At 39.6% G+C, this 27,093-nt stretch overlaps 1 protein-coding gene across 2 annotated transcripts in view; it reads left to right on the plus strand.

Moving 5' to 3' along the window:
* The window catches only part of PRDM6 (PR/SET domain 6), a 99,399-nt gene that overhangs the window by 39,135 nt on the left and 33,171 nt on the right, over positions 1-27,093 (plus strand). For both annotated transcript variants that reach the window (XM_007060868.3, XM_043547355.1), the window contains exon 4: positions 24,119-24,246. In XM_007060868.3, the coding sequence (XP_007060930.2) occupies positions 24,119-24,246 (128 nt within the window). The remainder of the gene's footprint in view (positions 1-24,118; positions 24,247-27,093) is intronic.

The raw sequence follows: 27,093 nt of genomic DNA on the forward strand, positions 1-27,093 counted from the left end.
GAAAGTTCTCCTTGTTTCTCCTTGATGAAACCCCCCACCCCTTGGTTCACTCTACTTCCCTGTAAGCTAACCACCCTCCCCTCCTCCCTTCGATCACTGCTTGCAGAGGCAATAAAGTCATTGTTGCTTCACATTCATGCATTCTTTATTCATTCATCACACAAATAGGGGGATGACTACCAAGGTAGCCCAGGAGGGGTGGTGGAGGAGGGAAGGAAAATGCCACACAGCACTTTAAAAGTTTACAGCTTTAAAATTTATTGAATGCCAGCCTTCTGTTTTTTGGGCAATCCTCTGTGGTGGAGTGGCTGGTTGGCCGAAGGCCCCCCCCCCCACCGCATTCTTGGGCGTCTGGGTGAGGAGGCTATGGAACTTGGGGAGGAGGGTGGTTGGTTAAACAGGGGCTGTAGCGGCAGTCTGTGCTCCAGCTGCCTTTGCTGCAGCTCAACCATACACTGGAGCATATTGGTTTGATCCTCCAGCAGCCTCAGCATTGAATCCTGCCTCCTCTCATCATGCTGCCACCACATTTGAGCTTCAGCCCTGTCTTCAGCCCGCCACTTACTCTCTTCAGCCCGCCACCTCTCCTCCCGGTCATTTTGTGCTTTCCTGCACTCTGACATTATTTGCCTCCATGCATTTGTCTGTGCTCTTTCAGTGTGGGAGGACAGCATGAGCTCAGAGAACATTTCATCACGAGTGCGTTTTTTTTTCTTTCTAATCTTCACTAGCCTCTGGGAAGGAGAAGATCCTGTGATCATTGAAACACATGCAGCTGGTGGAGAAAGACACATTTTATAAAACAATGGCTACACTTTTTCAGGGTAAACCTTGCTGTTAACATTACATACATAGCACATGTGCTTTTGTTACAAGGTCTCATTTTGCCTCCCCCCACCATGTGGCTACCCCTTCCTCCCTTCCCATGGCTAACAGCGGGGAACATTTCTGTTCAGCCACAGGCAAACAGCCCAGCAGGAACGGGCACCTCTGAGTGTCCCCTGAAGAAAAGCACCCTATTTCAACCAGGTGACCATGAATGATATCTCACTCTCCTGAGGATAACACAGAGAGATAAAGAACGGATGTTGTTTGAATGCCAGCAAACATACACTGCAATGCTTTGTTGTACAGTGATTCCCAAGTACGTGCTGCTGGCCTGGAGTGGTAAAGTGTCCTACCATGGAGGACGCAATCGAAGGCTGCCCTCCCCAGAAACCTTTTGCAAAGGCTTTGGGAGTACATCCAGGAGAGCTGCAAATGCCAGGGCAAATTAATCCTTTCACATGCTTGCTTTTAAACCATGTATAGTATTTTAAAAGGTACACTCACCGGAGGTCCCTTCTCCGCCTGTCCAGGAGGCAGCCTTGGGTGGGTTTGGGGGGTACTGGCTCCAGGTCCAGGGTGAGAAACAGTTCCTGGCTGTCAGGAAAACCGGTTTCTCCGCTTGCTTGCTGTGAGCTATCTACAACTTCATCATCATCTTCTTCGTCCCCAAAACCTGCTTCCGTGTTGCCTCCATCTCCATTGAAGGAGTCAAACAACACGGCTGGGGTAGTGGTGGCTGAACCCCCTAAAATGGCATGCAGCTCATCATAGAAGCGGCACGTTTGGGGCTCTGACTGGGAGCGGCCGTTTTTCTGGTAGGCTTGCCTCAGCTCCTTAAGTTTCACGCGGCACTGCTTCGGGTCCCTGTTATGGCCTCTGTCCTTCATGCCATGGGAGATTTTGACAAAGGTTTTGGCATTTCGAAAACTGGAACGGAGTTCTGATAGCACGGATTCCTCTCCCCATACAGTGATCAGATCCCATACCTCCCGTTCAGTCCATGCTGGAGCTCTTTTGCGATCATGGTTCATGATCCATCATGGTCACCTCTGCTGATGAGCTCTGCATGGTCACCTCTGCTGATGAGCTCTGCACTCACCTGCAGTTTGCCACGCTGGCCAAACAGGAAAAGAGATTCAAAAGTTCGCAGTTCTTTTCCTGTCTACCTGGCCAGTGCATCTGAGTTGAGAGTGCTGTCCAGAGCGGTCACAATGGAGCACTCTGGGATAGCTCCCGGAGGCCAATACCGTCGAATTGTGTCCACAGTACCCCAAATTCGACCCAGCAAGGCCGATTTAAGCGCTAATCCACTTGTCTGGGGTGGAGTAAGGAAATCGATTTTAAGAGCCCTTTAAGTCAAAAAAAAAAAAAAAAAAAAGGGCTTCATTGTGTGGACGGGTGCAGGTTTACATCGATTTAACACTGTTAAATTCGACCTAAAGTCCTAGTGTAGACCAGGGCTAAGATGCTTTTGAAAATCCCATGCATGGCCTCTTCAAATTTATCTGGTTATCTTAGATAAGGATTCACATTTACTCCATCTGATAACCTTGAAATAGTTACACTTTAAAGGAGATATTACTCTGCTCTCTCTTTTGTAACCTCAGGATTCTAAGTAATGCATGTACTGGTATGCAGTTATTGTCAGTCTCAGACATACTCATATTCTTGTCACTCACACACTATCTCAAGGCTTTCAAAGAATGATTGAGGCATCCTGGACAGTCAAGATTTAAAATTAAAGTAGAGTGCTAGTGGCATATTTTTAGGTTTCTGTGATTTTAAAATATGTGCCCATATGTCTGGAAAGCTTTCCCAGCACAATAGTCCTTGTGAGCAATATGAGGAAGAAATATTTCCTAGTTCTTGAGCTTACACCGCTGAAGTAATTATTGGATAGGTCATTTTAGGGAGTAACTTTCAGCAGTTTAGATCTCTCAAAACTGCTGCTGCTGCAGTGGCTGTGTACCAGTAGAGAAAATAAATAAAAGCAAGAAGGATATTTTGGTAGAGAAAAGATATTTAAAAACACCACCACCACTACCAACACTCACACAACCCCTCCCTCCCAAAAACAGATCAATAAAACAACACTTCCAGCTGAATTGTACAGAACATATTTACTTAATGCTGTTTAAATGGAGCTTAATAGGAATTAGTACACTTTTTAACATTAATATGATTTAACAACTCTTCAGTTTTAATGGGGCCTTTGATATGTTGCTACTCCAAAAGGCACTGAAGCAGCCACAATATAACCTTAACAATATAATAAATATTTGTATCAAATACGTTCGTTCAAAATGTCTGTGAATATGACCGATAACTGTTTGCTCGTTACTTTGAGAGTTGTTGCTGGTGAACTTTACAATGGCATCATATCAGTTCATATTTGTACCTTACCTATTACTCACCACTAAATGACTAACAAGTTGCATTTTACGCTGTCTGAGATCATACAGACGTCATCAACTGTCAGACAAATATTGTTCTAATTTTACTCTAGTGTAAAATCAGATTAACCTCTAAATCAACAGGACTCCAAGTCTGGATTTATGTAGATCTATGCAAGAGCAGAATTTGGCTCAATAGCATCTGATATGTCTACTAAAATAAATGCTGTATATTTTAAACATTCTCTGTTTTGCAAATATAGAGTCACCAATATTTTTCTTGCAAAACATTTGTTCTCAATTGTAGCCCTCTTCCTTTAAAAAGGTCAGAAGAAGTTCAAAATGACATGCTGGAGTATATTTTTTGTTTGGAAAAGTGATCTGGTCCTTGCCATAGCAAAGCTATATTAAATTCTTTTAGTTGTATGATATAATTTTTATATTAATACTGTATTTTAAAGGTATTCATGTAATAGTAGAGTTCTGATGGCAGTGTTACAGTTCAGATATTTGCCATGTTTGCCTTTAGAAATTTGCAAACTTACAACTGAAATAATTGTTGCATGAAGAAAATATAGACAATTTTTTTAAAAAAAGAAATACCCTGTGGATAATTACATCATGACAGATCTCTGAAGTGTCTTTGGCATACTATACATTTTTGCTTTCAGATATATTATTAGATCAATACAAATCACAGGGTTGAGTGTAGGCAGTAAATGAATGACACATGATGAGGCTGGGATTTTAGTCTCATCTCTATGGAAAGTTATGGGAAAGTTATGTGAATACGTACTATTAATGTTGATAGGAGTTATATGTACAAAGTTCCAGTGGGTAGAACACTGGATTGGGAATCACAAGGCCTGAGTGCTAGTCCCCATTCATCTACTGACTCACTGCTTAACTTCTCCATGTCTCAGTTTCCATCTTTGTAAAATGAGACTAAAGGTATATACCCATTTTTGTAAAGGGCTTTGAGATTTATAGAGGAAAAGTGCTAATAGTCAATGCAAAATACTATTATTATTTTATAATAACTGCTTGTGTTTTAAGAATTGAAACACTCCCTCCTGACCCCTAAGCCCACACCTCCAAGATAAATAAATGTTTCAAAATCTGCAGACTTGGGGGTCATTCTCCAGATATATAGAAGATTTACAGCACAGTTAATAGGAACTAAGCATACCCCTGGCATATTTTGATGAGAATATCACCTCTGGTAACCATTATGGAGTTTCACATACTCATACTTACTGAATTCAAAATGGCTTTGGGCCTCTTTCAGATCCCGCTAAAGTCAGTGTTAAAATTCACATTGATCTTTAACTTGGTCAGGATCATGCCCTTTGTGAATAACTAATAGAATGCTGATTCTAAACATTTTTGGAAAAATAACTTTTTGGACTGAAAATGTGTCTCCAAAGAATTGAGCCTAGCATTTAAAAAAATCATATGAATTTTAAAATTTTATTATTGTAAGGTTTACATATAATTCATAGTTAAATGATTAAAATACTTTATTTTCAACATTGGATTTGATTTAATTAAAATGGTAGGGTTTTTTTCATAAAGACAATAATGCTCCCTAAATTTTTCACTGACTTGTAATTTTCTCATTTACTTTAGCAGGAATTTAGTGAGGGGGTAAATCTTAAGCAATCTATGGGCGGGCGGGGGTGAAATAAATGACAAGAATATAATTCTTCTAGCCACTTTAATTTTTATGACATGATTTCACAGAAACTTTTGGGATACTGTGGATGAGAAAGATAAAGATATAGATGTGTGTTCCTAAGTATTCATTTGGATGACTGGTTAGCAAATGCCACTCTTATCTATGGGTTAATGTATTTAACTGTTGAACAAAAAGTATTGCTTTGATGGAGTGTTGTGAGTCTTTATTTACATAACTGTACTTCTCTACTTGGTCATCACAGGATCAGATGTACAGACAAAATTCTTTTTACTTTCAGCGTTGATCTCTGTTGCACACTGTGTACTTCTCTGTGCTGAACTCCCATTGACACCAATGCCAATTCTGTACATGGAATACATGAAAAATAGCGATTGGCACTACAGACTGGAGGAGAGAATTCCCTTGCGTGTGGCAGATTGTCATTTTTTGTGAGAAACATGGCTTTATGGAAGAGACTACAACTGTTAAATGTTAGATTATGGCATGCCTCTGAATTTGACTCATTATTATTAAGGTTGTCCTGCCCTTTTAACATATTTACTCATCTTTGATTCCAAGGGTTTTATAGTAAGTGTAATAAATTGCCTACCCAGATGCCACATGAGATTATTAGATAATTTACTAACCTGGACAAAGTAAATCTCTCTCTCAGGAAGCCCAGAGTAGCTCATGTCCTTCTTTAAGGTCTACGAGGGAATGAAAGACCTTTGAGGAAAAAAGGAGCAAAATGTGTCAGTGAAACACTGTACTGTGTGACTGGGCAATCTGTAGTACAGTACTTCTTTGACAAAATGGGTCAGTGAAGGCTAAAATCATAGCACATTTACTTCTCTCTTTTCTCTTCCTGTCCTCCCAGTTTCTTAGACAGTAGTTAGACAATTTTTAACACTCAGAAATGACAGTTTTGGGATTGCAACAGCTGCTGTGGGGTTGTCTCACAACAGTGTCTTATCTAAGTTGGCTGTGACTCCTGTAATATTAGTGACTCCCTCATACTGAAATACTTCTTCATCTTCTCCTCTCACCTTGTCCTTGAAATTGACTGAAGGCATTAGGCTTTTTGGTTTACTCTTGCTGGGTGGAGTGAGTGGAAGATATTAAGACACACACAGGATTTAAGCTTAGGAATGTTTTCAGAATAACTGTAAAATATGAAATATATGTTATTCACAATATGTTGGAGGTCAGTTTGCCCTCAAAATAGAATGCTTGACAATTGTGCTTTCTTAGTGTGGGTTAGAAAAAGAATGTAGTAGACTTAGGAAAACATAATAATTTAAGAAATGACATATTTCAACAAAAAATAAAACTGTAGGGAGTACAGAAAAGAAGTAAAACCTTAGGAAACCATTACTTCATTAGGACAAACATTTAATGTGTTTTAAAGACTCCTTATTAAAAAGGGTTAGTTCTAGGACATTTGTGTTTGTGTGAAATCATAAATCTGTCTCATAAGAACCAGAAGGTGCTTCTTATTACAAATACACTGATTTCTATTAGAACTGTGTCTAGCTCTTTGGAAGTAGTTAATCTGAGTAGCTGGCTAACAGTCTGCTTGCAGATAGATGCCTTAATGCTTGCTCCTCTTCCAAATGTGGTGATGAATTTGATTGGGAAGGCTCATCCACAAATTCAGAGCCAGTATCTGATTTACAAGTCATTTGAAAAGGAGTAAAAGAAAAACTGTGTTGCATCTTGTTAGCAGGAACATATTCATTTATGTTTGGTCTCCCAAGCAAAATATTTAAGTGAGCTCCCGAGTTTATACAAGTTTTCTCTCTGCTTCCCCATTTTGCTTCTCTTTCTAAGCCCCCTTCCTGAGCATATCCTTTCCCTCAATGCCCCCCAACCCTAGGGTTGCCAACTTTCTAGTCGCAAAAACGAACACCCTAGCCCCGCCCTCTCCCCAGCTCACTACATTCCCCCTACCTCGGTGGCTCACAGTCCTCCCCCCACTCACTTTCACTGGGCTGGGGAAGGGTGTTGGGGTGCGGGAGGGGGTGAGGGCTCTAACTGGTGTGGGCTCCAGGGTGGGGCCAGAAATTAGGGGTTTAGGGTGCAGGAGGGGGCTCTCGGTTTGGGCAGAGAGTTGGGGTATGGGAGGGGGTGAGAGCTCCGGCTGGGGGTGCAGGTTCTGGGATGGGCCTGCAGATGAGAGGTTTGGGGTGCAGGAGGGGGCTCCAGGCTGGGAGGTGGGGCTGAGGGATTCAGAGTGTGGGAGGGGGCTGCGGATTGAGGCAGGGGGTTGGGGTGCAGAAGGAGGTGAGGGCTCTGGGGTGGGGCTGGGGATGAGGGGTTCAGAGTGTGGGAGGAGACTCTGGGCCGGACCAGGAGTCTGGGGTGCAGCGGGGGTGAGGGCTCTGGGTTGGGACCAGGGATGAGGGGTTCAGGGTATGGGAGGAGGCTCTGGGCCAGACCAGGGGGCGGGGGTGCAGTGGGGGTGAGGGCTCTGGGATGGGGCCAGGGAGGAGGGGTTTGGGGTACAAGAGGGGGCTCCAGGTTTGGGGGGGGCTCAGGGCTGGGCAGGGAGTTGGGGCTCGGGTTTGGGGCACTGGCTTACCTCGGGCTGCTCCCGGTCTGTGGGGCAGCGGGTGGGCTGAGGCAGGCTGCCTGCTTGTCTTGGCCCCAGGCTGCGTGCACCCCAGAAGCAGCCAGCAGTTCCAGGTCCTAGGCGGGGGGGGGCAGGAGGTTCCATGTGCCGCTCTCTCCTGCAGGCACAGCGCCACCACCCCAGCCCGGCAATGGGAGTGCTGAGCCTGTGTTCAGGATGGGGGCAGCGCGTGGAGCCCCATGGTCCCCCCTGCCTAGGAGCCCCGAGGTGGACCTGCTGGCTGCTTCTGGGGCATGGTGCGGTGCCACCCAGGACAGATAGGGACTAGCCTGCCTTAGCGCCACACACTGCCAACCAGACTTTTAACGGCCCGGTCGGCGGTGCTGAACGGAGCCACCAGGGTCCCTTTTTGACCAGCTGTTGTGGTCAAAAACCGGACACCTGGTCACCCTACCCAGCTCATGGGTTAATACACACACACACTTACTTTCTATCCATAGCTGTTCATCTGCCCCTTTGGGGACTGGCCTCAGAAGAAGCAAGCTGGCTGTCAGTACGCTCAACTTCTTCTATTCAGTCCTCATACAGGTTCCAGGGTTTCCTCACTCTCTTTGGGGGAAATCTCTGCCCAACTCGGGGAGCTGCGGCCTTCCTTTCCTGGAGGGTGGGGGAAACAGGGCTATTCCTGTCAAGGTTACGAAGATTACTAACCCACATTAATGAATTGCCCTCCTTACACCATCTCTATTTAAGTGGAAAGTGTCTAAGTTGAGGGAGAGTTTACATTTTCAACTACCATCTTGTCTGGATCTCCCAGTGCATTTAGTCTTATCTGTGTCTTTTAGATTGCAGACCCTTAGGTACAGTGAATGTTTTTATGTACGCCTATTATAGCACATCACTGGCATCCACTAGCTAATTAATAATAATAATAATAACTAAATTGACCTCTGGTGTCCCTATTGACTTCCTTTGAATTACACTAGGGATTAATTTAGCCCATTGTGTTGCACAGTAAAGACAGCTTGGGGAGAGTAATTAAAAAACAGATTTTGTGTGTTCATAGCCATGAAAAACACCCTCACTTATTGTTGAGGGTAGGTGTGTCTGAGACTGAGGGTAGAAATGATGTGAAATGGGAAAGGTCCTGGGATGAGAGAATGAATTGGAAAGATCCCAGGGTATTTAGGGAAAAAGAGATGAGTAGAAAGGAAAGACAGATATGGGCCTTAGTGCCAAAGAGATGAGGACCCAGAGAAAGAGGGTTGTGTTGTGGTGGCTGGTGTAAACAAAAAAGAGATGCATAGCCAATTCTGCTCTCATATGCACATGTGAAAATCAGGAGTAACTCCATGGAGTTCAAGGGAATTATGCTGATGTAAGGGAGCCAGAGAAAGACATGGGAGTTCTTGGGATATGGTGGGAGGGAGAGAAAAATGGGAAATTGGGGTAGAGAGCAGAGGAGAAGGATGCAATGGAAAAATGTGAGAACTGGTGAAGGAAATGGGGGTGAGGAAAGATACTAAAAACAAGGGGGAAATGGATAGAAAGAAGGACAAAAACTGTACAGAGTTAGAGATAAAGGAAAAAACAGGATCACACAAATCTTTATGGTTAGTCATTTATTTTTTTTTTCATTGTTGTTAGGTGTTTTCTGATGTAATAGTAATGAAGTGGGGAGGGCAGGAAAGGAGAAGAATGCTAAGACTTTGTGGTGGGTGTAAAAGATGGTAGGACAGAATGCAGAATAATGGAGGTTGGGAATCTTGGTTAGATATGGAAGGGGAAATCAGAGGCCATTGTGGGGAGGAAGTTTCCAAATTTATCTAGGAAAATAGGCCTAGGAAAGGTGAGGAACCGTGATGACATGCATAGTATCTTTACAATGTTGTATTGAATCATCATGCAATGTAATGACATAGAAATCCAAATGTAGCCATTTGTAGAGTTTATATAATAAAGATTGGCACTCCAAATCACTACAGGATGAGGGAAGAGTGCCACCTACAGACTCACCAGCACTGTTTCCTGCAGCATCTCGGTATTCTGTGGATTTCGCCTATTTAAATGCAGATTTGGCCTGAACCTACTTAGTTTATGAGCAGGAGTGAATCACAACAAAACAAAGCATGGCTGCAGGTCATAGCATGGGGTATCCACTGATGTTATATTGTACATTGAGATGCACCATCAGTTTCCATTTATTCATATATCTATATCATTGCAGAGTTATAAACACTGCTTTCATGAATTATGTATACTGGAAATAAAGAGCAGACCACATCATTACACATTATTTTTAGATCAGAACTTTTAGGACAGAACTGATCCTGCTCTTTTTTTTGGCAGGAAGCTTGGATTTGTGTACTGAAAGGGGAAACAGTTAATTTATATTGTCCTGTCTGGGTAATTTTCCAAAATAGATACTTCCTTCCTCACCTACAGTGCCTCTGATTCTATTTTTAATTTTCACATCACATTTATGTGATGAGTGTATGAGCAGTTATTCAAATTTGCTAGTCATATTCTGAGATAAATTACAGGACATAGGTTTCTGCAGTGGTGAGCATGCCAGAATCTATTAAGCATTGATCTCTGTTCGTGTCAGCAAATATGGAAATGAAAGGGAAGAGGGAATCCTGGAGCAGAAGAGTAAGTGGAACCTGTTGTGTTTCACCCACCTCAAGAGATGAGGGGGGATGGGAAAAATTGTAATGGTGTGGCCCACCCTTTATTTAGAATATACACAACTCGTGACAGCAGTTTTTATAACTCTAAAAATTGCACTTAATAAATATGAGAAGATACAGGTTTTCTTGATTACTTAAACCTAAATGTTTATTCAAGCTTTCTTGAGAAGTTTGTCTAATTTAAACAGAGCTAGGGCCTGCTGAACTGATGCCATTTTTTTGATGTGGACTCAGTACAGATTAAACGAGTCTTAATAACATCCAAACTCATTTAGTTTGTAAATGTATTCTACAGAGGCTTTACTTCATGGTTTGGTTACTATAATCAGAAATAAACTGACATTAATTTTTCATAGGTAGATTATATTTGAGAGTTTTATACTTCATTTCATGTAATAAAATGATGCTGGTTTTAATTTAATTTTTTTTCAAAAGAAACGTGTAAATATTGTTAGTGTAGTTCATAGCAATGAAGTATTACTTGTATTTTCCTTTTTGGTATTGATGTTATAGAGACATTGGAGACACTAACACATTGTGGATATTGTTGCTGAGAGAAGGAGACGGAAAAAGATAGGTTTGAAACACAGCCTGCAAAATGGCACAAAGCCAATACACTGAAAAATGGCAAACATGTCACACGGAACAGCTGGACACAGAAATATTTCTCTTTAATTTGGAAGGATAAAATTTTTTTCACAGCAGGCCACTCTCAAAAGAGTACAACATCAAAGAGGGTGGGTCCCACCAGTCAAACATCATCTGGCTCCAGTATGGAGCAAAATGAATGAACTGTCAGGACTTTTTTCCAGTGTATATGTTTTTGCCAAATGAAAAGTAAAAGGTTCAGTGGCTTGTTCTGATCACAGACCAAATCCTGATAATGTAAAGCTGATTCCCCAAAGTCTTCCTCTGATCATCTGACAGGAGACGTCTGAAGAAGACCCCAGATTGATTGATGGTCCACTTTGTATTGATGGCCTCTGCCACCCTTAGAGATAAGTGAGATATGCCAAATGCTTAACCGCTCTGGAGGGCTCCTGTGACTGTGACTTGAACATGTTCTAATCTACTGTTATAATCCTCACAGAAACCCCAGTAATCTTCTAAAGAAACTTAATGTGATACTTACCAATACCTGACCTGCACTGTGACAAGAAAAAAATCAATTTCACATTGTCCAAAAGGTGTCCACTGCAAACACCAATACTGTGTTACTGTTCACGGACTCTTTTCAACTGTTTTTTCTGATTCTGACTTCAGCCTTGAAACAGGATTAACTGCAAATTAAACATTATCATGCTGATTTACTAATATTTCTGTAATCTAATGGAAGGAAAGAATTGATAGAACACACACACATTTTTCAGTATTAAACTACAGCAAGACAGTTTTTACAGCCATTACTCATTTGTTTTATGAGGAATCTCAGGCGTAGTTTATCATATATTTTATTACTTGACCTTTTAATCATCATCTTGGGAACTTGGCATTCCAGACATTCCAAAATATTCAAAACTAAAAATAACAATGTGCTTCATTATTTAAAACTTGCACAAAGAAGTTAAGTATGATATCTTTTTTAAAAAAAATTAACTCCCTTGTTCACTACAAACATGAACAGCTCTTTCAGAAATGTGGGATTCAAAAAGCATTTAAACAGTTATTATTATAGCAGAGCCTAGAAGCAACTCAGATTATGGCTCCATTGAGATAGGTGCTATACTAATGCATAGTAAGAGATAGTCCCTACCCTGAAACACCAAGAAGACAGACAATGGGTAGAAGAAAGTATTATCCCTATTTTTACAGCTGGGAATTCAAGACAGAGAGCTTAAGTAACTTGCCCAAGGTCACAAGGGAACTCTGTAGCATGTCTAGGAATTGAACCACAATTTTTTGAGTCCTGGTGCAGAGCCTCAGCCTTAAGCACAAGACTGTTTTTCCTTTTCTGACCTGCTTATTCTCTGCTGGATCACAATCAGCTCAATCAGTAATGATCTCAGGGGAACATAATACCATATTTCCCTACCATTGCTTGAAAGTTAAGTTGTTTCTAGTATGGGCTTTTATTTAAGAATCTCTGGTTTTTACAGAAAAAACTGTCATGAATTGTTAATTTTATTTATTTTTAATTTCATTTTTTTCTTGGAATATATTTAAAACATGAAATAGGTAAGTCAAAGGGCATCCCATGGAGGTCTATGTTGTGTCTTGTGGTCCCTCTCATCTTCAACATGGAGGTATAGGCAACCAAGATTACAGGCCTGCAAGCCCTTAGCTGCTCAGATTGAGATAAAGCATTATATGCTGGAACTTGAAGATCATAGCTGAGACCTATCGTCCCCATGGTTAGACCTCCATATTCAATGAGTGTGACCACAAGCTGCACTGAAGAACTCCTTAGGCTGCACTTCAATGGGCTTGTTTCATGGACTATGACTGTTAAGGCCTGATCCGTAGCCCACTGAAGTTAATAGATTTGCCCCACTGACTTCATTTGGATCAAGCCCTTAATGATGGTCCTGGCAAGTTTGCCCATCACTTGGGCAAAATGTAGGCACTCTGGGTATAAAAGAAACAAAGAAACACTTCACTGAATTATGCACAGACCTCTACACGTCTGTAGAGGAAAATTCCACTCATTTTAACCAATCCAACAATGTATGAAGCCAGAAGCACTTTTCACCAGTAATAAACTGTGAAATCTATTTATTAGGAAATAAAATATAATTACATTTGGGATTTCTGGATCTCCTGTTCTTGCCGCTGGGGGCCATCACCTTATTGGAAGTGACAGTATTTGTGACACTGGCACAGTAGGATCCTTAGGTAAGAAACTGTAAACCAACTTCTAGCCTGTTTTAAAGCAGAGGGATACTGAATGGTTGTCATGTAAAATGTTTGTAGCTCCACTGAAATAAAATACCAATCTTGCTTTTGTTATTAATTAGTAAAAATATCTTTGTAGCACTCCTCCCTGGGTGCATTAGCAACACATCCACCTTACACTGTCCATTCAAAAACTAGCTGTTCTACTTGAATAGGTACTTTATTATGCACATTGTTTCCTATAAGTTCTTTCATGGAATATCCTTGGACATAATTCACATGACGCATAGCCATGAGGAGACTGTGGCTAAAAACACAGTGAAAGAATTTGTACTACTTGTTTCTTTCCTTCCACAATGAGAAGCTCACCTTGGATCTGATCCTGGAGATTTTCTTCCCTTTTACCTCTTCCTTGGTTGGACCCTCAGATCCAGTCACAGTTTTTCACCCTCGGTCTCTTTACCTCTCTCAGAGCCATGGAGCTGCTAAGTAGGATAGCAGGTAGCAGGTATGAAAAATCGGGAAGCGGGGGAGGGGGATAGTAGGTTCCTATATAAGATAAAGCCCCGAATATCAGGACAGTCCCTATAAAATTGGGATATCTGGTCACTGTACTGGTAAGCCAACTCTGATGAGTATTTGTGAAGGAGGCAGGTGGCAAAAGATCCTGCAGCAAACACCCCTGCATTGAATGCAACAGCAGCAGTATTCATAATGTGGAGAATCTGCTAATGGCATGTCCAGAGTTGAGAAGAGGCAACTACTTGCAACCAGAATATAAGGCAGTTAGGCCCAAATCCTCAAAGGTATTTAGGCACTTAACTCCGATTGATTTCAATGGAAATTTGGCACCTAACTTGCTGAGGTAGTTTTGTAAATCCTGGTAGATGCCTATCTGTATCTTTAGGCACCTAAATACCATTCTAAATCTATCCCCTAGACACTATGGTGATATGAGAGCTATCGCAAATCATAAAATAGATAACAGAAAGAATAAAAGACTCTAACTACAAAGTAGAAGAAAAAAATATCTTGGTTCCTTACTCTAACAGAGCTCCACAGATTTTAAACCAACAGCCATTCCATATGCTCTAGATAGTGATTGCTTTAATATTTCTTTAAATATCATAAGAGAAATGTTGGGTCTGGGGTTTTGCAAGTGTAAATTCTAACACTCATGATAATACAGGCTTGTCCAAAGCTGTGCACGCACAGTTTGAAGCCATATTTTTAAAACAGCCCACAGCAAATGTAGTGGATCAATTGAGCAGCTCTCTCACCATGTCACCAAGCCCCAGCTGCCATGGAGACAGGCAGAGCTGAACTCTGAGGTATGTAAGGGAATCAGAACTCTCCTGCAAAGACTTCCCAAACCCTCTGCCCCACTTGCACAGTGGAACCAAAGCAATTCTGCTGTGTTTAGAGCCTTTTATTTATGAGCACCTTTTGGCCCTTGGTGACTTCCCCAAGATCACAGTGAACCAGGAGAAGAACTCTGGAGTTGTGACTCCCACTCCCCTGCTTTAATCACCAGAAAATACTGCCTCCCTTGAGGCCTAATAATTTAACCTACCAACACCTGTTCTTATACCAGCTGCCAATGGTCTAAAGTAGTGTTACTCAACAATGGGTCCGTGGTCCCTTAGATCTCCCTGGCACAATTGAAGAAGGCAGCAAGCCAGTCCCTGGCATCCAAAAGGTCGAGGAACAGTGGTTTAAAGCACTAATCTGAAATGTTATTTGTGCTTAAATATCTTTACCCCTTTAATTTTTTGCCTAGTTGGATTTGACTGTATGAATATGAGCGAAAAGAACTTCTCAGTTAAACAAAGGAGCAACAACATGGGGGTAAGGAATTAGCTGACTTCTTTTTAATGACATAGGATGCTGGGATTGTTTGGTAAAGTTAATATAGATATTAAAGGTGGTGGATGATGGTATCCATTGTTACATACCAGAAGAAATGCTCATGTCTTATAAGCAATGAGGTAACAAGGGTCAGCTTGATTGTCCTTGTTCTCTGGCCCAAGGTGCCATTTTAGGAATTGCAACACCTTCTCATATGAATAGTACCAATAATTTCAGTGGGACTATTCACATGAGCAATGGTTTGCAGTTTCAGGCACTTATTGGGACTGGGTGCATGGGCCTTCTTCATTAAGGAGTTCACATATGGAACTCCTTCTCCCTGAACACACCTGCTTGAGTCTCTGCTGTGCCCAGCTGGACTTGGTGTCAAGTTCTTCTCTCAGGATTATCACATCTTTGATCATTTGTTTCCCTCTTTTTTTCATTATCTTTCCCTTCTTGGAACATTTTTCTTTTTTGCTCATTGCTTTTTGTGAGGGTAGTATATCTACGCACTGAGCCCAATTTGCTTATTATGCACTGTGTCCCCGGTAAATGAGACAGTGGAGAAGAAGTTGGAAAACTGCCTCAGCATAGTCTGTGGTGATGCTACTTCAGCTGGCTGAATTGGTGCTGCCTCCACATGCCCTTGCTGCTATTGTGACTGCGTTCATAGGAATGGGCAATGGGGCACAATATGGATCTTCAAATACTAAAATCAAGCAAAATCTTCCAAATTGGAACCACTGGTGCACTAAACACCAGCATTTGTTTATCGTGTCACTGGAGCTATTAAGAGGATACAAAAGTCATTAAAAGGATACAAAAGAGGAGGCCATAAAATGCTTTGTGGGAACTCCATCAGCTTTAATTTGCGTGTGTGTGCATGCGTACATTTTCTGAGTTTAGCCTTTGTGAACTGGTGAATGTTGCTTATTACAACCCTAAAAGTTACATTGCCTCCATGCCCTTGTCTCTGTGCTGGAGAAAATCTAGTTTATAGGGTACCAATTTCACACAAATTTAGTTTGAAGTCTGTAACATCACCATGTAGGACCATATTGTTGAGTAGTACTAGCCCTTATTGTTACGTGGAAATCTCCTTTACAACAGGGGACCTCCAGGTTTCAGTGTCAAAATCGAACATTGAAACTTGTATTTAAAATCAACCATTTTATGAACTCATCAGCTTTCCAGAATTAGACCTCTGTTCCGCAACCTCTTACACACATGCTTCTCTTTACACGAGTAGTCCCACTGAGGGCAATGAGACTACATGTGTGCATTTGCTGGATTGGGGTCTAAATGAGAGATGAAGCCTTTCACCTAACACAGACAGTTCCAAACAATATTTATATTTTCATATGCTATAATCCTTTGAGATACATTAAGTCCAAGTAACTTTTAAATTAGTTGGCAAATATTTTCTTTTTAAAAAATGGCTAGAGGATGCCTGCTAGATTAAAGAGAAGAAACATTAAGCAGATATTGCAAGATATTGCAAGTCCATACCAGATATGACTAACTGTAAAGAAGTGTTTAGGATAGCCTGGGCTGTTATAGCTCATTGAATATCAAGATTGATTTCTCTACATTTTTAAAGATGTGCAGAGGCTGTTGGGGAGGATCTCCAACAAACATTCAAGAATGTTTCTTTTTAAATTTCTTCCAGAGAGGCCTCCTGATGTTTCCTTACTGCTCACGTAGTTCAGATTCTTTTCTGCTAATAGTAATTAAAGACATTTTAAGTGCATCTAAAAATGTTTGAAAGCCCTTGAGTGAAGCAGAAAAGTGTGTGCGTGTAATATAAAAATTCACAAAACAAAAAAAATGTTTTAAAAAAATTGTTGTCACTTAGCAAAGTCAACTATGGTAGCTACTTATCACATCATTTACAAAATCCAAACACTTAAAAGTAAGTAAATTAATAGCTAAGGACATAGTGTCTATGTATCTTTCTATCTATAAAGCCCACTTACTATAGTACCTTACACTGTCCAAATAAGAATTTTTTGTTTTTATTATCAAGTATTAATGAATGAATAATTCATTGCATCCTAACCACTTTAACACTAACCTAGGAGTTCTTGGTTTTAAAAAAAATAATATTTGTTGTCTTGATATCTGTCCCTAGATAGTCTTTTTGAGGCATATTTTAAAGTGCAAAATATCAGTTAATCTGTTTATCAACTAAGAGTAGAATGTTTAGTAAACACTTATAACTGACATTTCTTGGAAATAATGTCTATATAGCTGAAGAGAAAAGCCATGTAACTTTATCAGCTTATGGTAAAAATTAGTTATGGATGTGTCAGTGTCATTATCTATACATGGATATTTTAAATTATTTTTCAAACTAGTTTTTTGTTTGTATTTTGATATTACTGATGTAATAATAATTTTGCATCAAATTTAAGGTTACTGTGCTGTGATGTAACATGCATTTCTTTGTGCTTGTGTTTGTTTATTATATAGCTAGTGTAAAATTTATTATGTGTTTATCTAATTATTGCCTTTCTTTTAAATGCTGGGTTTTGTAAATGATGTGCTTGGGGAATTTCCCATGTTTGTGAGTTTGGCTTTGGTCTTTTTCATGTTTTGTTTTGCATAGGTGAATAAAGAGATGATTTTCAAATCTTCAGTAAATAGGATGAGTGGGTTACCAGATTAATAAATCAAAGGAAAGAGCAACACTGACTAAATTTATAATTATTTTAGTGAGGCTTCCTCATTCAGTGTGTCCCTGTCAAAATACTCATATTTACTAAGCAACTGAGTTAGCTATTCACACAGAGTGCAGCTCATTTTTGCTCTGAGTGCTGATTAGAAGTGCTAAAAAATAAATAACATATTAAGTATCAGACCCAAGACATTTTATTCTGTAGCCCTAGCTAATCTACTATACCACAGTCCCTCTCAGTCAAGACACTGAACCGTGCTGTGTTTAATTACCGCACTTGACCAGTGTAACTAATACTAATGCTTTACATTTACATAGCACATTTTCATCTATAGATTGCAAAGTACTCAACAAAAATGAATAATCATTATTATTCCCATTTTACGTTTGGCCTAAATAAATCCAGGGATTTCAAGCCATTTGCATGGTAGAGATCAGGTTTATAACCTTAGGGCTTGATCCTTCAAAGTGCCAAGCGCTGTAGTCCTGATCTATCCAAGCACTTTAGCATGTGCTTAACTTTAAATACATTAGTAGTCAACTCCCTAGTAATCAATAGGATCAATATTGGGCTCCAAAACTCTCTGCAATACAAATTGTTAGTTACTTTGCTTAATTATAACCTATTTTCTTCAAATAAAGAGTGTACTTGAGTTGTCAAAGAGATCCAACGGTCGGGAAAGCTTGAAAGATTTGGAATAAGATATTATAGAGACAGAGGAAGACAAAAGTCAAAATTTCCTGATTAAATTTAGGCTAGGGGGTGGCGTTTGGGTTAAAAAGCAAACCACAGCTTAGGTTCAGGATCAATGCTAATTTTTGTATAAATAGTGAATGTTTTAAATTCTAGAAAAAAATAAAATGTTGAGAATACAATGACACAAACAGCAGCTTTTCCAAAACAAATAATCAACCAGTGATATCAGGTCAGAGTACCACAGCATACCCACAAAGCCCAGTCTTTATTACACCCAATTCTCTTCTACAAAAGCCTAAATGAAAATATGGGCATTGCAATGGGTCCTGAAGGCCTGGACATTTTAGCCCCTTCAGAAGGGCATTGGAGTCCATAGTTGGAGGGCCCCTTACAAAGAAACTCCTACAGGCAGCTTCCTGTATCTAATAGTGAGGGAAATCTTTTGAAAATCTCATCCTTGTTGCAAATTATAGTTACCATGACCTTTATATGTGTCATATCAATATAGACAATACTGTACAGCAAAAAGTAAAAAAATCCTCTACCAACAGTAAGAGTTATTTTGCAGAGTTTGGGATTTTTAGCCATCTCTTTGATGCCTTACAACATAAATAAAAGTATAATTATAATAGTCACTTTTAGAATCTGAATGTAGAACCATATACGTTTTCTCTTTAAAAAATTCCACTGTGAGGGCCAGTCTTTCCTCTTTTTGCAAGCAAGGAAAACGAGGTCAATTAAGTTGTACGCTAATATTTTTTATTGGTCTAAGTGGAAAAATAAAATGCAGGCAGACTTTCAAAAGACACAATCCTTCATTAGGCCATGGAAAGAGAACAAAGCTAAGCAACAGATAGAAAGGAAAGAACTTGACTGAACTAACCATTTTTCCCCTCACTGTCTCTCCTGTGAATTTGTATTTAACTACTTCACTGCTGGCTTGCCTCTCTGTGCAGAAATGCTCCATTAAAATGTCAACCTTCCATTACAGTTACTGCGCACTTCAGGACCTTGTACATCCAACAGCGTTGGAGGTGTATTTTGCCATGTACCTGCATGTTAATCAAGAGCCTAGATGGCAGCATCTGGGTGAAAATGATTCAGAGTTTTCTGAATGCTTTTGCCATGTCTTGTCTGGCGTATTGTTATTCATTTATTATTATTAATTATTATTGTTTTTGTGGCAATGCCTAGGACATCAGCTTGTTTTGCGGGGTGGGGGGGAGTCTCATCCAAGCGGGAGGTGCATGGTCTCATTTAAGTTTAGTACATGACATATTCTCAGGGACATGCACAAGGGGGGGCAGGGCGGGGGCAAGCAGAGACACAGAACTCCTCCAGCCCCAGGACTGCAGCAGGGAGAGAGAGAGGGACTCTCTCGCTCTCTTCCTGCCAGGGCCGCAGGAGCTCTGTGACTCCACCGCACCAAGTACTTGTGGATACATTTATTCAGATGGCTCCACAGCGCATGTATTTTTGTTGAAATGGTGAGTGTACTGCTGTTTATTTCTATGCATATGATGTACGTGTGTGCGTTGGTATGGTTTGATGTGTGTAATATGTGTGTGTTTAACGTGCCCCTCCAAAAGCGGTCACATTTCAATTCATGCGCACGCCCTTGCATATTCTAAATAGTACCCAACTGTTTGATTACAGTAGCTTTTTATTTTGCTTAGTAACCGTTTTTCCTAGATTTTTCAAGGATCACTTATATGGTATATTATCTGGTTTGAAAAGACTTATTATTATTAATTATTAATATTATCTTTTAATCATTATTTATTATATTATTGCAGTTGTCCCCAAAGGCTGCAATCAAGGATCAGGACCCCATTGTGTAGGGCTGTATATACATGCAATTAAAAGACAAATCCTGCCCCTGAAAGGGATTACAACCTTAGCATATGACAAAAGACAAGTGGAGAAAAACAAACAGGGTAGATGAAACAATTATATTTGGGATAAGAAGCAGCAGTCTCAGCGCACCAATTGCCTACTTGTTGTCTCCATTTTATCTCTGCTCTGAACACATCTAGTTTATGTAGCAGCGTTGATGGCAACCTGGAAAGAGGTTGGTCATCTGCCCTTCATATACCTCATAGTCTGCTGCTGCTCACTGTGCTATGCTCCTAAATGTTGGGGAGGCTGTATTCTGGAGAAGGGGCAATAAAAACTGGAAAAGAGATTACTTTCAATAGTTTATGTCAATTAGAGCCCTCTTCCACTTTGACCTATGCTCTGGCTCTGGATAAGAAAGCAAGGACTTCTGATATTCTGAAACCAAGGGATATGGTACCTGCAAAATCATCATACATTTTTGCATTTAAATTTGAGTATATAATCTTTTAAAACTGTAAAACATCAATATCCTATCGCATAGAGATTAATAAAAAAGGAACAAGTCGTACCATATAAATAACCCTTATAGAGTAAGCTTGTATCAGTATCTGAACTGTACCAGTAGCTTGGTGTACTACTTAAGATAAATTAGAACGGACTAAAGATAGGAAATGTTAATGTACTACTTATTAGCAAAACTAACAAAGAATTAACAGTTATATTGGCTCAGAAGAGGGAAGGGAAGCCAGTAAGCAGGTTGGATGCTGCTCACAGCTCTGATTGAAAGAAACAACATGGGGAGAAAGAAGGAGACAATGAATTGGTTGGATTCCACTCCCTTGGTCATGTCAGGGAAAGGCACAGGGTGAGGAGGGTTGTGGGACCTAGAGAGGCAAGTGGGTTCTCCAGCCAGAGTTGGGGAAAGAATACCTTATTTTCAGAATGGCAGCTTCTTCTGGAATCTGTTAAATGTAATCCCAGAAGGGATGGATAAGTGAACAGACAAAACTGTGAAAGGTAAATGCATAGTAAATGCAATTTATTACAAAGCTAGCTTCGCTACATGCATAGTATATGTGTATGTGTAATATAGAGGGAATGTGTAAATGTATATAATATGCCAGAGTAGCTCCATTCACAGCTTATGCTAGAGTATAAATGTTCTACATTACAGCTGCTTATGCTTCCCCCCGCCCTTCATACTTGTTGCCTGAGTTAGACAAAAATGTAGTGATATCGTGAATCAACTTTTTCAGACCTCAGCTGGGGTTTTGTGATTTAACAAATAAACAGACAATGTAGCAACATCCTTCTTGCTTTAATGTTAAAGGCCCTCTGCTTCATGGCACTGTGGATTTTGGTTCTTGGCGTAACAGGAATAGGAATGCTGTGGGTTCATTTGAAATGGGGGAAATGCAGTTGTCTCTGATGAGGAACCTGGAACATCAGATAATCAACAACATTTGTAGCAATTTCCCCTTCCTTTCCCTGCCATTAATCCAATAGAAAATATGACAGAGAAATTGTGATGTCTCCCAAACATAAGAAAAGCTAGCAGAATTATGAAACTTTGCCCAATTTAGAGTTCCTGTCTGCTTTTATAGACATTGCTTCTAAGGCTGTGGAGCAATGTGGAGACATACAGAAAGCTAAACCATAGGTATAAGTCAGCAGTAAAATGAGGTAACAGTTACAGGGCCTGATCCAAAGCTGAGTGAAGTCAATGCAAGTCCAGTTCACTTTGGATCAGGGCTATAATTTAGTTCATTTGTGTTTTATAAAGGGGATTATTTCTACCCAAGAGTGAAGCTTGAGTGAATTGGTACCGAGTGAATTGGTACCAAGTGAATTGGTACTAGCTAGTCATATTCAGAAAGTGTGGAAAGGCCTCTGTTTGTCCATGTTTATCTATAAATGTTGGGTCCATTTTCTCTCTCAACTGGTCTGCTCGTCTCATCCTTTTCATCTCCATCTTTTAGAATTCATGGCATAGAGGGAGATATTAGCTCTATGAATGGGATTTTTTTTTTTGCCTAAGTGCAATCCATGTTGCTATGCAAGGCACCATACAAATGCCTTCAATAAATACAAAATAAGCATTGTGTGAAAAACTGTTTAGACAGATTTTGCCAGGATGGTTCCAGCCAAACACTGTTAGTCATTAATTTTTCCTTCTCTCTCTCCTTGTGGGCACATTTCCTGTACAACTTTTCCCTCTCCGTTACATATGTTTTATTCATTGTAGCATATTTGCCTATATTTGTACAATAAATTAGCATGTATTTATATGAAAAAGGATGTCAGTTCATGTTTTTGTTAGTTAATAACAAGGTACAACACATGGAAAAAACAACAAATGAAAACCTTCAAGAACATTTATTTGTCCTTTTTAGACACAGAGTTTTTTTCTGAGACACCCTTAAAGCCCTGAGGATCCCTGCTATGTTCACCTAATTATTAGCTCTTGGATTAGCTGACCCTCCAGTCAAGGAGCATCAGGCATGGTTCCATCTTTAGCTTGTTATAGCCACTCATGAATAACTATAAGGGTCATTGTAGAAGACTCACTTTCCCCTTCATCATCTCCCAGTGATGAATACATTGCCTCTAAAGAAATCCCAGCCTTTCTCAACCAGGAGCAAAGAAACAAGGTCAGGTTGTGAGCTCATATCTCCCATGTGGTAGGGCGCTGTGCTAGGCTGGCCCTGTTTGGTGCATTTAATGTGCTCATGGTTAGAAGCAGGTTGGTTTTTTTTAAATGATGATTGAGACACAGTTACACTGATTTATTTAATATAATTTCTGGATCAATTCTGCCAACATAAAATTGAGTTTATGGAATTGATAATGTGTTTTCTTTTTAAATCTTCAATTCAATTTAATATATGTATGTTTTCCCTGTTTTATTAGCTGAACTAATTTTCAAAAGGGAAGATTATTTTTAATATGCTTAGACGTTTTTCTGCAAGCATGTCATGAAAGAAAGTGCTCTTAAAGGGATAGGAATTAGTAAATGGGAAATCTCAACAGGTTTGGAGATCAGGTTTGGTTTGGATAAGCACCCAACTGTTAGACTGCCTATCTGAAACTTAACCAAACTATCCAAATGATTTCCAAAATTTGATTAAAAAGGTTGTGAGAACAGGCTCTCTCACTGTAGTCTAGGTTTTCTGGTTCCAATCCCAATTCCAATGCATCCGTGTATGAAAAATAATGGAGAACTAAAAGCTAACCTAATATTTCAGAGCCTCCAAAGAGGTTTGAGTCTTTGGTTCTAGAAGGACACTGTAAGAAGGGGGAAGTGGGGTTCTTTTTTAAACCTCAGACTGGTTTTCCTCTCCTTAGCAGGGATGTCTTATTTAAGAAAACGTAGATCCTTCAAGACTGGTTTCTCATTTGCTACCTCAGAAATTGTGCTTTTAATTACTCTTTCTCCTTCCACTTCCATTAATTTTAGTACTATGAATCTTAGGGCTCCCCAGTTGTTTAGTATTTGCTGTATTATACTCTGTGCCATCCTGTCCTAAAGTACAAGCTTTTGCTGTATTTGAAATGTGAAAGAAGTGATCCTTGTTTAGGGATTAAAACAACGAGGAGTCCGGTGGCACCTTAAAGACTAAACAGATTTATTTGGGCATAAGCTTTTGTGGGTAAAAAACCCACTTCTTCAGATGTTTAGGGATTACTAACCCATGCTCAGCTGTTCCAACCATTTCAATGCAGCCTTTACATCCAGATTTTCTTGTTTATCTGGCAGTTCATTATTTAAGGCTGGCCTGTCAAAAATGGTTAAATATTCTTTGGGAAACATAGTCACATCTTTGAGACACCACAAATATGTTTAATATAAAAAAGATTGGCTTGATAAGAGGAAAATGATAAACTTGCATCACCAGAAATATTTCTCTTTATTCTGTTTGTATTTCTAAGGGCATCAATAAGCAGTGACAAATCTCATGGCAATAAATTTCTGGAACAGGCACACAGAGACACTGGCAAAGTAGTGAAAATGATTGCTGATGATTCGTTCTAACTACTTGACCTTCTGACCTCTTCTCCAGATATATGACCAAGATGGGACACTACAGCACTTTATTGATGGCGGGGAACCCAGTAAGTCAAGTTGGATGAGGTATATCCGATGTGCAAGGCACTGTGGGGAACAGAATCTAACAGTAGTTCAGTACAGGTAAAGTATGTCTTGATTTATTTGCTGCAAGAAAAAAATCCTTGAAGTGAAAAGTCCGAAGTGTAATTATCACCAGTTCACAAACAATTGTTGGGCTTTCTTGAATGGCTTCATTTTGTGCAGTACAATCTCAGTAGTATGGATTTAAGAGCTCTTAAATTTGGTTGTCAAAAACTGGGGAAGGGAAATATCATTGAGAGCACATACTGCAGGGTTGATTTTGATCTCACTGATGTTCCTGATGATTTAAACCCTATGACATTAGAAGAGGAACATATATGCAGATCACATTGTACGAAGCAATCTGCATCTCCTTTGAGTAGTCTCAGTAGACTGCTTTGGAAAGAGTAGTTTGCTTGGAAGAGTTGTCCTCCATCCCTTACAATAAATAATTATGTTAGAGGGAGAAGGACAAGGAGAAGGCCTCATTTGAAATGAAAACATCAGAATTTTGAACACTGAAGCCAGTTTGGGGAGAATCATTGGGCATTTATGACCCAAATATGCATCTACTAAATGCACCTGTCAGCCAATATGGTCTCATGGCTATCTTGTGGGCTTAAATGGTTCTGAAAGTAGCATACGCAAAGGTATATGCCTCTTCTCTATAATGGCTAGTAAAAGTGTAAATGACCTAGCTTTGCAGATCTGCTTATGCCTATGATGTCAATAGCTAGTGAAGGTTATAACAAAATAAAAACGAGAATGTGAAAAAGAATGTGTAAAGAAATTATGGCTCTCATTTCTCCCCCTACAAACAATAGAAAAAAACCTAGAAAATGTGTTACATAAATATATGATCTCAGCCATAAACAAATCTTTCCCCTTCAGAATCAGAAGCAACTGTTTGGCTGTATTAAATGTTATAGCAAGTACATCAAAGAATGTTTGGGAACTAAGCTGAGCACTCCTGCTGTTGGCTATTTATTTTGGGTTTTTTTTTTTAATGGCAAGTCTTAAACTTATTTATAATATTTTAACAAATGTGAATGCGAACAAAAATGAAAAATACACACAGTTTGATTATTTTCTTTTAGGGTGCCAGTTTAACAATGATAAAAATGGCCCAATAGCATTTTTAAACTTTGTTTCTGACCCCTTGTCAAAATAAAGTAACAATTCAAAGAAGAATATATGACAATGTTTTATTATATTATTACAAACTTTTATTGTGCTCTTAAATATTTATATTTTTAGATATAATTCTGATGGTTCATTTTTTAAATTGTCTGTTTAAACTAAGGTTGTCTCTGTGTTGTATAGAGCACTTTTGGTTGGTAGTCCAGGTATATTATGAACCACTGAGACAACCATGTTTGAGTATGTGTAGAGTGTGTGTATGTGTGTATACATACATATAGATGAAAAACATAAATGAAATATGGGCATGAGAAAATCGTTACACATCTGTCAATATTAAGTATATTTTACAACTCTGCTTTCATGATGAAGCTTTTACTTAGAGTTCCCTCTGTTGATCTGTTTTTGATTACTTCAGATCTTTGTAAAATGAACTACAAAAACACAATTTAAAAAACTGGCATCCATCACCAGTGACTGAATCCAAGTGTAAGAAAATAGAAAAGTTGGACACTGAAAAACTGGTCTAATTTTTATTGTACATGGACATCCTCCTCACAGAAAGTCAGCTGGTTTAAATTCATTCTGTTATGATTTGTAATATCTAAATGGAATTTTCTTGAAAGCGCTCTTGATTGATTGACCCTTAGCTGAACGTTTTGTTTTTATTTTGAGGCTGACAATAATGTTTGTTGGCATGTGTTCTGCTTCAACTGCGTTGGGACGCCATGAAGCTATCTTTATGAGTCATCCAACCACAATACTAAATACATGTCAGCAAAGGAAATATTATCCGAAAAGGGAAAAATCCCTTTGATGTACTTCAGCATGCAGAGATTTCTGCGAGTTTTGGAAGCTCTGTACGCTTGTAAGGAACGGTGTACACTTACACATTTTTTTTCGGCCTACTCCAAGCTTCACAGACCACCCATTGCTCAAAAACAGTTCTGCTCTTTCAGCAGCAAAGTGTGTCATTTGGTTTTAGCACATTCATTTGCTGGACTGCTGTGTTTATGTTAAGGGAAGCCAAACTGAGAGATGAAATGTTACAAGGGTGAAGTACAAAGTAGACTCGATTTTTCTCAAGTTAGGAGATGCTGGTGATTTATAGCATGGCTCCAATTTTGATTTTTATGTAACGGTGGAAAGAATTAATAACATGTACAGCTTTGGGAGAGAGAGAAGCAGAGAAAGAGAGTGAGAGAGAGAGAGACACATGAAGGCAAGAGTTTTTGTCAGATATTCATAGAATGTTGGGAAAAACATTCTGCTTAGCTAGCAGTGCCCTCCTGAGACAGGGTGGCAGTAAGCGAGGAAAATAACAAGATAAATGAAATTTTTGCAGCTGCTAGTAAAATATTGAGAATCTGCACTTTTTTATTGATCTTTATGATCCTGTTGCCAAGAGCCACTTTGCGGTGACAAAATATGTTGACAAGTGCATATCTCACTGCCATGAAAAATGTGGTGAAGGATTCTCCTTATGTCTGCAGTGTTATACAAGGAACAAATTGCACTGCTACGGCAAATTCTTTACAGAAAGGCTAAATTTAAGGCCTACCAACCCTAAACTCTTTTATCTTGAACTTCAGGCTAATATTTGTAGCAATTCTTCACTGAGAAAACCAGTTGAGGTCGAACATTTTTTTTAAAGTCTATAGATATTTTTCTGCCTTACGCAAGCTGTTTTAAAAAATGGTCATTTCTTGGTACCTTGACTGTATCATTTTGGTGTGTAATCGTTCAGGAAGAGTGGAATGGTCTTCT

The sequence above is a fragment of the Chelonia mydas genome, chromosome 5, assembly GCF_015237465.2.
Source record: "Chelonia mydas isolate rCheMyd1 chromosome 5, rCheMyd1.pri.v2, whole genome shotgun sequence".
Lineage (NCBI taxonomy): Eukaryota > Metazoa > Chordata > Testudines > Cheloniidae > Chelonia > Chelonia mydas.